Genomic DNA, 15350 nt, shown 5'->3' on the forward strand with positions numbered 1-15350 from the left:
TGGCGACGCAGCGGAAGGGCGTTAGACGACCGGTCGTCTGTTCGTCCTCTGAGGACAAAAATACTCGTGTGATTGAGCTTCTCGGTAGCGGAGCATGCCCGTACTACATACTGCTTACGTTTGTATTTTATTTTTTCGTTTCTGTGTTGAGGAAACCGCAATGACTGGCAGACGTAGCAACTAATACCCAGCTCTCATAGGGTGACGCTGTGGGGAAGACGCTGATGCTCATCACTAACCTGCTAGACAATTCTGTGTTCGAGACTGTGAAGGGGACCTCGACGTCGATTGCGACATGAATTGCTGCCACCCTGTGTACTTTCAGCTAGCCATCCAGAACGAAAAGGAGCTGCAATCTTTAAGATTCGTTTGAATACACGCGGCCAGAAGTGTAGTGTACAGAGGACCTTCCATTTTAACCCCTCGTTCTAAGGCACATACAATAGTCATACAATAGCATTCTGCTTCTGCATGTCGACCAGTGTTTACGCATTTATCGCATGTTCCAGAGAGACTTCGGAACAATATAGGAACTAAATATAGCTGGTGGAATAAATGACGTGTTGCGTCGCCTCATTGGTCCCGCAGTTGTAGTCTAGAAAGCTGAGAAACTTCATCAAGAACACTATACTCTTCCCCATTCAAAGATAGATATCGGCTACTGGGGAAATTACTGGTTCTGGACTATGCGGGAGTGTTCAAAAAGACGTTACAAACGATAGTTTGCTTCCATTTCTCCGCCCTAATCTGTGGGGGAATCGGAAATCGAGATGGGAGCGTACGACTGATTGTGAGATGCACTTGCGACCGACTCTGTTAGTTTTGGTCACGGGGCGAAATTCTATTTTCAGATCCCAAATCATTTTTTTCAGAAACCGAATGATACGTGACTGAATTTCCTGGAAGTAGTATGGGATTTGTGTGACCAGGATGACTGTCTGTAGTAACGGTATTTTCCTCAGCTTAGTTCTCGGTCTGAGCCTCCCAAGCTAGCGTACACGTCAAAACAACCACCAAAGGTGCACAAGGTCTATTAATGCCCAAAACCAAGTCGAGAATAGTTGTACAGCGCTTCGTATATATAGCGTAAGCAGTTATAACTTTCTGGAATTTCTGACACGTTCTGGATGCGCCATTGGCAACCGGCATTTGGCCAATACTGGGTCATGATTGGCTGTTGGGTCCAGATTGTTGACCAATCAGATCTCGTCTTGATGCCGGACCGGCAAGCGTCCCGAATTCTGGGCCAACCTCGAGCGGGCCAGGCTTCTCGGCCGTAGCAGCGCCTAAAGACGTGCGGTATAGTGGGATCCGCGTGGATTCCTGCCTAACACTGTCTCATCCATATGTGGTTTCACTCTAGGGTTGTTGATGGTATTCCAGCCAGTTTATGTTTATGAATGCGTATAGCGATGGCTTCAATGTTTGCTTCGATTCCCAAACGTCCAGATTGATCTGAACATCAACGCGGAGTGATGTTTATTACTTGCCATCCGATAGTCTTATTTTGGGTAGAGATGGCTTAAGTGGTTAGAGCGCAAATTTACTGACCGGAAGGTCTGTGTTACGAACCGGATCTCTACCTCTCGACTTCCCCTCTCCAGGCTTGCGCAGTCTGGCAATATCCCAGCCCTCGTGCTTTCTTCGGGTAGCATGGCAGTCAGGCACCGAAGGGGCATAACGACTGAGTCTTATTTTGAGCATTTTATCCGCATATCTCTTGACGCAAACCCATAAATGTGCAATCCAATATATGTGGTGGGCTTGCGTCGAATTTGGAGACAACCGTCTTGACACCTCACGATTTATCTGCCCTCCATTATAGCCAAAGACAGACTGGTGTAGGACGAAGGCATGACCCTAAGCGGATGTCCAAGGTGAATGAAATTTGCAGTGCCATCTCATTGACTTCTACTGCATCGAACTGCGTGATTTATTAGTTCAGGAAGCGCCTGAATACGCCCTTTAATGCCAGTTTTTCAAATTGTCCGATACTTCTTCATCCGGTATAGTAAGTTGTTCTGGACTTTTGTGTTACATAGAATGATGCGATCAAAAAACGATTGTACGAGAAAGTAGCTTACAGGAACGGAAAAAGTGATGGAACATGCGCTTGTGCTTATATGGGTGCGAACACTTGTTTGAGTCCCCGTATACACAACGGATGCGAACCTAAGACAATTGTAGCTCGAACACAAGTGAGACAGTCTTTGTATGCACACACACACACACGGTCGATTGTTTTTGCGATGTGTCCCTTATATCTTCGTGGATAAATCCAAAGGACGGATAATTGTTTTTCGGTGCAAGTGAACATTTGCCTGCCATATTTGTTGTCAGTAGCTTATACCAACAAAAAAGCGAAGTAAACTTGACAAGGACGATGTTGTAACGTGGGTGGCCTTCTATTGGTTACGCCTGTGCTGAGCTTGCCAGACTACGCGGTAAGGAGAAAACGGAGAATTCGGAACACGGCTGTATTTCCAGGACAAAACATACAGAGCTTCTGCGTAAATAGGATAACTAAATGGCCAAATATGGTCGTTCACTTGTTCGTTCTGTACAGCCAATGGCGATGTTCCGGTCGTGAACAATTTCAGCCCCACTCCACTGGTCATATGTTGCTAAGCCGTGTTTGGTGCGCCCCGCCAACGCACCTGCTTTCCGAACGTGTCGTGCCGATGGTGACCTTGGGGGTGCGTCACTCTCTGCACATGTACCTTTTCCATGTCTGGGCGCGTCCTGACAGACGGCTCTCATGGCATTACGCCCTCCAGTTTCTAAGGCGGTCATGGTGACCCTCCTTACGAGCATCATTGTGGTCGGTCCTACCGTATCTGAGGCTACCATTCCGCCCCGAACAATCGACATCCCTCCACCGGTTAATGACCACTACGTCAACGCGTTGGTGTACTAGTTATTGTGTCGTTTGACGTTCCATCCTCCCAAAACCAAAAGTCAATGTGACCGAGCTTGTTTCATCCTCTTGTTCACATTTTATTATGCTAAGGTTTTAAAGATTGCTATCCTTTGCTTACTAGATGATAAATGCAAAACTTAACGCCTTGATCCTTGTGATCTGCGAATGAGGATAACTTCACCGTTGTTATTCTCTCTTCAGGTCTATTCTGCACTAGACTCTGATCAGAACCTGTGGGCTTTGAAGGATGTCAATTTACGTGGTGCTTCCAAGGAATTGGCCGATTCCTACCTGAACGAGGTTGACATGCTTCTAACACTACGGGATACTGGAAGAGTCATTCGGCTGCATGATCAGTAAGCTGGCTCTGTAGACTGTTTTGACCATTTTGCAGATATTAAGGAGATTTAGAGGTCTCCAATCTGAGCTGTTTTGCTAGTACAGTCGACGTACGCTCAAACACAGTTTCATCATCGCTGGGACTCGTCCCAGGTACATGTTACTGTAGGCCAACGCATATCACTTTAGCGGATGGCTTTGAGTTTGAATCTCTCCAGAGTCTTGTGGACTGCTCACCGCTGGTAGCCCCCGTCCTTAATGTAGAGCAACTGTACTTTTACATTATCAATGTCACTGCGAATCACTCCATTGCCTATACGTTGTCTACCTATCTGGTTTCTAAAGGTTTACAGACATAGCGAAAATTTCTATGCCTTCTGGTTGACGTTCTTCCCCCTTTTCCTTCACCCCCCCCCCTACGTAGTGAACAGACCCCTACAAACCTGTATCTTATACTGGAACTGGCGAGCGTAGATCTGAAGGACGTTTTTATGGAACTATTCGAGGTGACGGATAGCCTACCGGATGACTGCCCTATGGCTAAACTGTCTCCGTTGGCTGTTGCGTTCTACTGGGATCAGATGCTACGCTGTGTCAAGGTATTGCACGACAAACGTAAGTTTCCTAATTTAGATCTGTCGCTTTTGAAGTTTGTCTATTGTAGCTGTGTTGAAATTTGGAGATGTTCAAAACGGCAGACAGACACACTCTGCCTTAGGTTTCAGGACACTGGTGAAGACGTCTCTAAAACTTTTTCATTTGCATTTTCGTAAATTTCGTCACCTTTCTGTAGACTATTCTGATGTTACTGGTTGAATGTTGTTTACGTAAAACTCACTGTTCTGGTATGCCATTGGTCCTCGATAACTACGTCCTATCACATCCTGACCGCCGTTCTCGGGACTGTTCAAATAGATGTAACGAGTGGTCCTAAACATCTTTTAGCGTTGTTGAAGGTTGCTCATACTTCGTTGGGCCGGACCGAATTCGCTGCACAGCATAATATGGCTGGTTAATGCTTAACAGCTTCAACACTTCTGAACTCTAGACAGCTTGATTTTGTCTTATATTACCTGGCATTTCACCAAAGAAGTCAAATCTTGAAGCGTGCGACAAAATTTGATCGCAATGGTCTGAATTTCTCCGGTCGAGATGGCTCAAGTGGTTAGAGCACGAATTTACTGACTATAAGGTCCGTGGTTCGAACCCGACCTCTACCTCTCAACTTCCCCGTCTAGGCTTGGGCAACCTGGCAGTATCCCAGTCCTCGTGCTTCCTCCGGGTAGCATGGCAGCACCGGGAGGGTGTTACAGCTAAATGATTTATATTTTATTTCTCCGGTCGTTCTGATATTAACGGGCTGCAAATGTTGAACGTTACCGACTACATCCTTTATTTGTGTCATCAGAAGAACGCCGTTTTGAAGGTAAACACCGTTGTCAGCAATTTTGATTCTCAGTTACTTTATCATCAGAAGGTGTGTTAGGCTTGACATCCTGAAGGTAATGACACTGATTATGTCCATCTTTATCCTACAATTTCGTCACATAAATCTGGAAGCAGTTCCTAGTTATTACTTGAAAACACCAATTGCACTTCACCTCGGACTCTTGTGAAGGTAGTCGTCTCATCAGAAATTCGATAGACCGTGCTGTCTGTGAAATGTTTTCTGTTTACTCTCAAAAGGGGATCGTAATATTTCGGATGCCAGCTAATGTTTTGAGGCTCGTACACACCGTGTAACCAATTCTTTTTGGTTCTATTCGATTGCTAAATTGTGTCCTTCAATTCGCACTACAGATATTTGGGCTTCCCGTTTTTCGACCAAGTGCTGAAGGTTTCCGGTGGCTTCTTTTCCATTGGGAGGTGTGCACGTCCTACATTACTCATAGTTTGTTAGTAGCTCAACCACCGCCCGGGTGAAGTTTCATAGGCTTTTTTGCGTGCAGTTGTTCGGAAAAGAGTCAAATCGCCATCAGTTTAACAACACGCAGACGAACGCAAAGTTCACAATAATTTGTCCATCAGTTTTCACCTCTGCTGTGTTTATGGAACCTTTCTGTATAATACAACATATGCGTAGGAGTCAGCAGAACAGCGCATGTGATACGGCCACCCCTTACATACACGAATTCATGTGCATTATTCCAAAGAGAGCTCTTTGGAGTTATTTTGGGAGTGCATGATAGGCTTTGGATTGCATGCATGAATTATCACTCGCAAAAGCCTCCAAAACGCCGTTGGACGACCAGACTGAGAGTGTCCAACAAAGTGCGTTTCTGTGCGTTTTGAGTAGGCGATCCATTCGTCCATCTAATTTCACTACTCCCTCTACACGATCGTCTCTTGTTTCGAAACTGTTTCATGGTAAAATCACTGCAACGCGATTTCTCACCCACCCTGCTTCGAAACTATCGTAACACACGGGATGCGAGTCCAAACCGCCAGCCAGTCATTGGCGTTGTTACTCCGTCTCGCTGCGTTGTGGCCACTCAGTTCTTATTTACTTGCTTAGCTTCCCATCCAAAATTTCCCCTCAGCGCCTGCTACTTAGAAATGATCATTTCAGCACGATAATTAGTGAGGTTGAAGCAGCTTTCGTTTATCTGCAGGCATTGAGTTGCTGTCACCGCCTCGTGGACGGTATCTGGTTGTGTAAGGATGTATCTTTTTCAAGGGAGCAATGTTGCACACAAGCCTGTCCCGAAACCCTCCAGTGCAGTTAAACCATCGTTGGACCTTCCGAATCTACTCTAGGTGATCGGGTAGAGTAGTCTCCCCGGGATTAATAGTTGTTTCTGACAGTCCCAGTAACCTCACGACAGGTCCACCAGTGTTCGGAAGGAGTCAGCAGCTCTCGTGACTAACGGCTCTGATTGACAAACCATAATGAGCCTCGTTGATTACAGGCATTCCATGGTGAATCAACTTTCTCTCAGTGTTAATTCAGTGGTGAATCGACACTGTTTTCCTGCATTTACAAACCATCAAACCTGTGAAAATTATTCTCGTGAAGAAATTTAACTTCTGGAAGACGTAAATTTATGAACCGTATAATGGGTTGACGTCAGAGATAACACTATTAGTGACACCGATGCCTTATTGCCATACAACCACATGGTTTATTCGGGGCATCTAATAAGATTACTGAAAACCCTTAATTCATTACGGGTTGTTCAGCTATCTAATTGCATTTAAGGTCTAAAGGTGATATGTATCGGAATCGGGTACGATCAACGGCTATACGCGACCCGAGGACGAGCGCACAACTCCCCAGCTATGACGTGAGCCCAACCACTCCTAGCGCAGAGAGAGAAGAAGACCAGACCTTCAGAAGAGGGTTTTTACTGCCTCAACCAAAGGCGAATTACAGTGAGAGCAACTTCGTATGTATATATTTCGAGCGACCTTGGGGTGCGATAAATCAGTTAATGCACACAAAGTATAAATGGCCAATAGGAAAAGAGCGCGGTCTTTTTGGGTTGATGTGCAACATGGCGAATTTAAAAATTCAAAAATTTTTAAAAATAATTTAGCAATAACTCGGAAAATAAGCCGTTTTTGGGGATACTGACACCCCCAACAAAAGGTGAAGGAAGGGAAAAGAGTGGATGAGGGAGATACCTGTTGCTAGCCTACCGCAGATATGCCACACCTGAGGCTCTCAGTCAGGAAATCTGGGAAGAACTTGACAGTACGAATGCCACTGATATCGATTAGCGGCCACTTCTTGCAATGTCTCCAGCCAAGCTCAGGAGAGGTCACGAGGACCCCATCGTGAAAGGTATACTTTACCGACGACACCAAAACCCTTCGTAACCTTTCTTACAGCCTTTCAAGTCCCACGTTGTCCACTCGGCAATTTCGACCATTCTGAAAAAGATATGAAGTTCAACATTCACCTCGGTAGACGACATTTCAGAATGTGTTATCCTGAGAGGTAATCAAGCTGCTTCAGTATAGCCATGTGCAAAACAATATTTTCAAAACTGTGAAGCGTGATTAACAAAATACCCTCCTGTTTCTGTTTCTTACATCCAACTTTGATATCCATTGCGCCGTATAACCTAGAGTGAACAGAACTTACGGATTCACTCGTTCCTTGTTCTTCCTCCATCTAGGCATTGTCCATTTGGATTTGAAGCCCCAAAACTTCGTCTTGGTTCGTGGCAAGCTAAAATTGATTGATTTGGGTGTTAGTCAACGACTCCCGGATGATTGCACCCGTGTCAATCCGGCTCTCCAGCTGGGCACGCTCACCTACATGAGTCCGGAACAACTGGACATTCCCACCCCGAGTTCCTCTTGTCGAAGCTCCTGTAATCCTAACATGGCTGCAGAAGAACGGTTCCGGGTAAATTTGTCATTCGCGTCAAGTACTTTGTTACCCTCGTGGAGGGTCACCGTTTGTTGAAATCTGCTACTCAAGTTAGAATTGCTCTTCTCATGCCGAAGTGTCCTCGCCACATCATTTTGGTTGCTGGAGCTATCACCACCGTCCCTATAGGTCTGTTTTCAGGGTAACTAGTGTTTCCAGAATTCGCCTTTCCATCCATCGTGACGATACAATTGCGGGATTAATGTAACAATCCATTATGATCGGTCTGGTGGCTCTTCGGCTGGGGGCACATTCGTGAACGGGAGACATCCCCGACTTCAAGGTGCGCGCTGCTGAGCAAGGTCAATGTTTCCAACTCATCCTTGGTTTTCCAGCTGCCCCTGTTATCGCTAGTACAACACTTGTGCTTTTTACGGGTTACATATCAACCAGGAACCCAAAAATTCGAGAGCATTTGGGTTACCTTTAATGCAGTTTTCCATCAGTGAAAAACGGATTTACCATGCAGTCTGTTTGAAAACCACCGGTATATATATAAGTGCTCGATCCCTAAAATGTAAGCGGTGGGAACCCTGTGCAGATTCGGATGGCTCCGGAACACGGCATCAGGTGGTTCTACGCGGGTACTGGAATAGGATCGGTTGTTCGTTTGGAGCTTTTGTCGATTTTAGGACATTTTCAGCAACCATTATTTTGACCAACCACATGGGAGCTTTACCGTTGCAGCACCCAGCTGGGTTTGTTAGATGCCTCGGTTTTAGGCTTCCACCTAACACTTCTGTTACAGAATCTAACATGACAGGACTTGCCGTTCTTATAATCGCAGCAGATAAGTACTGTGTTTGGATTCTCTCTATCCATTCAGACAGCTCCGCTGTTGATGTGTGTATCGAGGGAAAGACAACAACGTGATTAACACATATCTCCCAATGTCATTCGCCGTATATACGGCTTTCGATCTTTCTTCGGTAGGACCGTAATGGTCGTAACTGATAGCAACCGCTCGGTGTTGAGCGGCTTCTCTTTGGATTAATCCCTCTTATTGGGATAGTTGTTATTATCAAACATCAAACTGTACTCGCTCTCTTTTAACTGCCATCAACAAGGCATGGCTCCACTCACTTCTTTATTCATGACTAAAAGTATACAATTCAAACTGTTTATCGGTCGTTTGACTGACTTCAATGTCCACACATTGATTTGAGTCATTATCTTCCGTTATGTGGTTTGTTTGGTAGCTCCACTGCAACTCATTTTTCAAGTCAGATCATGATTTTCTAAAATGTGGTCTTTTTTTCGTAAGCTATTTCCAGCATGAACTTTAGAACCGGAGCAGTACATAACTGGGGACGGCGGGAAAGGTGGGATGTTGGAAATACCGCAGGATGTACTCTCGTTGAAAAAACCCCATGTCATTGTCTACCGCAGTCGGTGACTCCTTGATCTTGGTCAAAGAGGAAAGTCCTTTTCTGTGAATTTATTTATTAACGAACGCGAACTAAGTAGCGACAAGCCATTAGACACGAAATTAAACCTTCCATCTGCACAGAGTCTTGAAAAGTGACCATTCTCATGCGTCCTTTTGAACTTTCCATGGACGTTCACTGACTATGAAAGAATAGTAAACTAACACTGCAAGGCGGTTCCCTAATTCCCATGGTAACCTTCACCTTCCATATGACGCGGGGACGGACTATTGACTACTCGCATAACTCATCTGCGCTGTGCACCGTTAAACCAATGGGTGAAGAGGTTTTGGGAATTTTCAGTGGAGTTTTCATCATGTAGGTGAAGCCACTGTATGCTAAAAACCTGACGGGCAAGTTTCGTTATTTCCCACAGTAATTTTCTGTCATCGAATTCAAACATCACAGGAAAATGTGGGAGATGAACCGAAATGAGCTGTTGGTGTTCGCATCCCATGTTCAGCGATTCTACACAGCGTTTGTAGGATTCCTATCACGACGGAATCTACCTTGGTTCGATCGCCTGTGTGTCTCTGGCAGTTGAAAAACGGTTTAGGAATGTTGTGGTGCATAGTGTAGTCGCCTGCCGTTTGTCGATCGAAGTTGACGGGTCCAGTTGGAAAATCCTAGGGAATGCTATCATCTTCAGGGACTATTTTGCTCCTCAATCTCTTGACAACCGTACCAATCTCGTCTTGTGATGATGAGTCGCAAAGGATGCCGTAAAAATGACGCCATTGAAATGAATCAGTTCATTAAAAGCTTTCGTTGACTGATTAAGCACCTTAGTGACGTGCATGACCACTTTCAACTCTCGGTCAGTTATTACATGGCTAGTTAAATCACGTAACGTAGACTCCAGTCCTTGACGCTTGTCCGGAGCGAGACAAACTGGATTGTACAGCCTTCTAAGATCACCGGAATTTTAGTGCTTTTCACGCTGTCAGCTATGGTCGTTCGGTCTTGATTACGACCATTCTGAGCAGCTCAGTTAGAATGACATCCCAGCGTACACAATCGTTTGATTCTGTTCAGAAGTCTTCTTTGTATTGAATAACCGCAATGTTCAGTCAGGGGACCCGTGCTTCTCCTTTCGGGAAATTGTACCACCACCAATGCAGCTGTGCAAACAGTCCGCTGAGTGGCGATGTTGATAACTCACTTGTATATGCTAACTTTGAAGAGGTGACATCTGGTAGATGGGGGCTTACCATCTGAAGACGGATAAATTCAGGTCGTCATTAATTGGGTTGAGGTTAGTGCTTCCGCATGACAGGGACACCTACCTCGTCGAGTCCAGTCCAGGCCAGTCTGTCGGCCCACTAGAGATAAGTCCAATAGGCAATTTCCTGGGGAATCTTGGCGTGCCTGGGAGACGAAATGCTTTGCAGTGGAATGGGTTTCGCATAGTGATACTCTGAGCCTCAGAGTCTGTAACACAAAGCGAGATTTGGGATACCCAGTTTTCTTAACCACGCTCGTATTATGATCACCCATCACCCCGCGACGGTGTAGTATGAGAGTGGATGGGTGGTTACGTGTTCGGGTGTCATGAGCACCCTCGACTGCACCTTTCTAATCCGTATACATCGAAGCGTGACCTACAAGACGGTAGATTTCCGTAGCTACCCTGACGTTCACTGGGTTGAACCGCGTTTAGCGTTAGCTGAGGATTAATGTAATCCCCAAGGTGAAACTCTTTTATTGCGGGCCAGAGTTCACCACATTGCAGTGTCATCATTTGTCATACTTGGTAGTTCGTAGGAGTCTCAGCAGCCAATTTTTAGCCCCACACGCCCTTGTGACACTGCGGCCAGAGCACCGCTGGCCCACGCGCAATAGTGGCCGCTTTATGGACAATGACACACCACAATAAGGACGATGTAAGCTTTCCGACTGAACATTTTGTGATGTTTTTTTTTGGTTGATCACTCCGATTTCCATTTTCTTCACCCTCTTCTCATGTACAGATTGGTCGAAAGTCAGATATCTGGGCTCTCGGTGTTATGCTGTATCTAATGGTCTACAGCCGATCCCCCTTCCCCCAACCGACAATGCAGGGTCGACTGTTAGCCATAATCAATCCGGCTGTGGCCATCGAATTTCCACCGATTGAAAATCAGGGTATTTATAAGGTAATGATTGATTAGTTATCTTTTATCTTTGTGACCACCGGTTCCTCTGGTTAACGTCACAATGCCTGATCTGGTATTCTCGTGGATCAGTATACACTTTTCGACGAACACACTTCAGAGGCAACATCGATTGCCGAAGTTAATCGTTTAAATTAATCCTAGAGGAAACCCGAAACAGGCTGAGAATATTCGTAATCAACTAATTTCCCCTAAGTGACTGTTCAGGGCGGTGCTTACTCTCGCATACTTGATGCGATAAGCTCCAAGGCTCATCGTCTGGTATAGCGGCATTCAGTGAACAGTCGCACATTGTTAATGTTGTGCTAATTGTTTTTCTTCGCTCACCAATAATGAACGGCCTTTTTCGTTCAGCTGTAGCGCCCTTTCGGTGCCTAGCTGCCATGCCACCCGAATGAAGCACGAGGGCTACGATACTGTCAGGTTGCCCAAGCCTAGACAGGGGAAGTCGAGTGGCGGAGGTCGGGTTCGAACCACGGACCTTCCGGTCAGTAAATTCGCACTCTAACCACTTGAGCCATCTCGCCCTTTTTGGCAAATAGTGTACGGTCTCTCCGCTGCAGTTCCCGTAACACCTTCCAATCTCCGTCGATTTGCCTTATCACTGTCATCGAGATAGGAATACTGTCATTTAGGCATATCCTTCTAGTTTCCAGCAGTTTTCTCTCCCTCTCGGACTTCTGCACCTTGTGTTACCATGTTTTGACAGGCTTTGCAGCGCTCTCTTGTCCGAGATTACAAGGATCGAGCTTCGGTGGAAGAGTTGTTGAGCATCAAATACGGTTCTTAAATGCAGTCCATCGCCGATTCATCACCGTTCTTGTTCACGAGGTATGTTTTTTTGCTTCGGTTTTGCTAACCGTTTATTTCATCCGCGCTCACTGATCGTCCATATTTATGTTTTTTTTCAGTCCTCAGCGGTGGATGCCACAACCACCTTGTAAACTGTGTTCGATGATCCCAACTGCTCCCTTTCAAATTCTTCGTGTACATATGCTCACCGCTCCTACTCTGTCTATTTTGTCTTGCTAATTTACACTTGTGCATAAACCTTACTTTCATAATCAGACTGGCTATTCTATCACATGTGGCTAGGGGGTGGTATTTCCTCCTCTCCTGATGCGTGAGTTTCTATCGTGTTGCCGGTATCCAGCGTAACTGAGGATATTCATCTTCTACTCACGCTTTATTGAACCCTACTCGCGTTCGATTACCATCTTCTTTAAACTCCGCAAACTGTAAATGACATGACCAGAAAAGAAAGATGAACTTCCTGCCCGCAACGACGTCGTTCTAGCAACCGGTTAACACCGGATTACGCGGCTGCTCAACAACCGCTGACCCAGTCATTCTCTGTAAAAGGCATCTTTTGAATTTCCCGTGAGTTGAATGTCCGTTGGACTGGACAATGCACACTAAACTGTCCCGTAAATCTGGTTTTCCCTTTAAAAGTGAACTACAACGCTTAACATCCTACCTTACCTGCCCCATTTCGTGAAACTGCGGGTGAATAATTTCTCGTATGTAATGAGCTGCTACAGTACTGTATTTTTGCAGCAAACTTTGGAAATGGACCACCAGGTGAACACTACTCACGTCCCACTTTGTCGGTAGTCATACCAGGACTTGTTTTACGTGAACGACCGCCAGCTTAACAAAAGTACGATAGTATCCGGGTCCGTGTGTGTGCGTGCGTTCATCGGTTATTAAGAGAATGCGAAACTTTATCTCTGGCGGTTATTTGGTTGTGGTAAGGACGACCTGACGAACAGATGTCACTAGTGTTAGCAAATCTAACGCCCAACACCTGCACGGAGGATCGCGGAGACGCATACCCGGAAGTCAAGAGCCCCGGACAAAAACTGATCCGCCAGCACGACGCGTTCCAAATCGATTGTATCATCAATTACCAGGTGTACATTATACCTGATGGGGAAAACGAACTCACGAGCCGTCCGTAGTTCAAGTCCTTCTAAGACACAAAGATATTTGGAACGCATGAGATCGGATATAAAACCCTATTAATGGTCCCACAGTGTTAATGTCAGAAGCGCCGATATCTACGACGCAATTATGTAGAGGAAAATAACAGGTAATGGTGCAAAATGCACACATCAGTTTGGCAAGGTTACTGGCCAGGATTCAATCCCCGCTATAATACCAGATAAGCGGTAATATGAATGAAGCACCTGTGGTTACTGTATGTTACTACATTAGTTCAGCTTCAATTCGAGGACTTATAACCTCAAGGACAGGAAGTCCGTTCGCGCCTCTATTACACACGGTCCACGGATTGCTACTCAGCAAATAAAGCAAACCACCGGGACGGTGCGTTGATGTTTCCTGAGTCTGATACGTACGGGACACTCGGATGTGAGTAGGGAGACGAGAGGGACCGAAACCAGGACGTCTCTGCAATCACACCGGTCGAACCGTATTAGCTGAAACCATGAATCAGATATGTCTACTAGCCGGCTATCTCAGGCACACGCCGACTGGATCGAGCAATGACAACGCAAAGCAGCTGAGCATGCCTGATCAAGCAAATCCTTTTCTTTATTATCGCCAAAACGTTAGTGCTAACTACATTTATCGGACAACACTGCATCCAGAGGCAGTCGCTCGTGTCTACCTGGAGAAGTCTCTGTTAGCGACTGTATAGTGGGCAATTAGTTACCCTGATATGGTTAGATTTAACCGCAAGAGCGTCTGCAAGTATTGTGTGATTTTATCTCGGCTTCCCAACTTTATTAACTCCTATTTAAGGGCATCAAAAAAACCTTCAGGTTGACTTTTGGGTTGCAGCTAGTAGGGCTAGCCAGTCAATTCACTGAAAAGCGAGGAAACTGATTGAACTCATGTGCTGTAAAACTAGCTTCATTATTTGTCGCCAGAAGCTCGGGAACTCATAACTCCGCAGACAGGTCACGAGGGGTGGGTATCATTATGGCGCTAGAGGCTCAGCTAACAATAAGTGAGAGTCTGAGCAACTTCGTACTGCACCAGTCAGGTCCAAGTGCTCTAGATCACGTGGTCTCCCATACTGCGGCCAAGAAAACAGTCAAGAGTTCACCGGCGATTTGGCTGCCATTAGAACCTGCATTCATTAGCGAACAAGTTCTTTAAAGATCACATCAATGGATAGCCAGTAGGATGACTTTCGAGAAACCAATTTGACGTTTGGTGAGACTAATCGGTCTTTCAACAACAGGCAGTCACGATTATCAAAGTATCTTTGCAAATAAACGACCGTTGATTTTCACCATTTAGTTACATCCGCCACCCATTTCGGAGATACAAAATAACCTCATGTAGCAGATGGTTATTCGTGGGCCTTTCCAGAAATTGAGTCAGCAGTGCTGAATAGATTCAGAGAAATTTTTTGGGGTTTCGCTATCGGCTGAAATTGTGTTGTTGACTTGTTGTTGACTTTTCGTTAAGATGTCGAACACGACAGCGCATCGATGTGGGAAAAGATAACGTTGGTTCGTAATTTGTGCAAAAACTGTACCCGAAAAACATGGTAGACCAAGGATGGTGGCAACTGAACACATGGGCCCGGATGACTTTTGGAGATTCGAGGATAGCCAGCAATTGTTCGTTCAGTTGTAGCACCCTTTCGGTGCCTAACTGTCATGCCACCTGAAGGTTGCACGAGGGCTGGGATATTGCCAGGTTGCCCAAGCCTAGAGAGGATAAGTCGAGAGGCAGAGGTCGGGTTCGAACCACGGAACTTCCGGTCATTTAATTCGCGTCCTAACCACTTGGGCAGTCTCACCTGAGTGAAGGATAAAGTGTCGGCGGTGTGGATTTTTTTCATTCGCGAAAATTCTAGAGAAGTCTTCCTTTCCAGTTTGACTGCAATTTTCCTCTGTTAGCGAGAGTGATCAATACGCTCAGGAAACCGCTTCCGAACTGATGCGACCACACCAAGTCCATATAGTGAATCACCAGGTTCCCCAACAACTGAAAGTTTGGTGCCGTATAGAGTCAACACCGAGTCCAAATTAGGTACGTGTTTAGTATGAGAACAGACTGTTTGATACCAAAGCAAAGGATACCGCCAAATACACTCATTTGCAAATTTGCCGTTTCCTTTGTGAAAACAATAGATAATTCTTTCAGAACAGAGC

At 45.6% G+C, this 15350-nt stretch overlaps 1 protein-coding gene across 1 annotated transcript in view; it reads left to right on the plus strand.

The window, feature by feature from the left end:
* T265_07722 (hypothetical protein) overlaps positions 1-12262 on the plus strand; it is a gene marked incomplete at both ends in the record, with an annotated part of 22379 nt that extends 10117 nt beyond the window's left edge. Inside the window, 9 exons of the mRNA XM_009173318.1 lie at positions 994-1163; positions 1204-1315; positions 1516-1659; positions 3122-3276; positions 3684-3874; positions 7381-7613; positions 11035-11199; positions 11927-12048; positions 12129-12262. Of these exons, the coding sequence (XP_009171582.1) occupies positions 994-1163; positions 1204-1315; positions 1516-1659; positions 3122-3276; positions 3684-3874; positions 7381-7613; positions 11035-11199; positions 11927-12007 (1251 nt within the window). The remainder of the gene's footprint in view (positions 1-993; positions 1164-1203; positions 1316-1515; positions 1660-3121; positions 3277-3683; positions 3875-7380; positions 7614-11034; positions 11200-11926; positions 12049-12128) is intronic.
* Between the last annotated feature and the right edge of the window lie 3088 nt (positions 12263-15350).

The sequence above is a fragment of the Opisthorchis viverrini genome (genome assembly GCF_000715545.1).
Source record: "Opisthorchis viverrini unplaced genomic scaffold opera_v5_184, whole genome shotgun sequence".
Classification (NCBI taxonomy): domain Eukaryota; kingdom Metazoa; phylum Platyhelminthes; class Trematoda; order Opisthorchiida; family Opisthorchiidae; genus Opisthorchis; species Opisthorchis viverrini.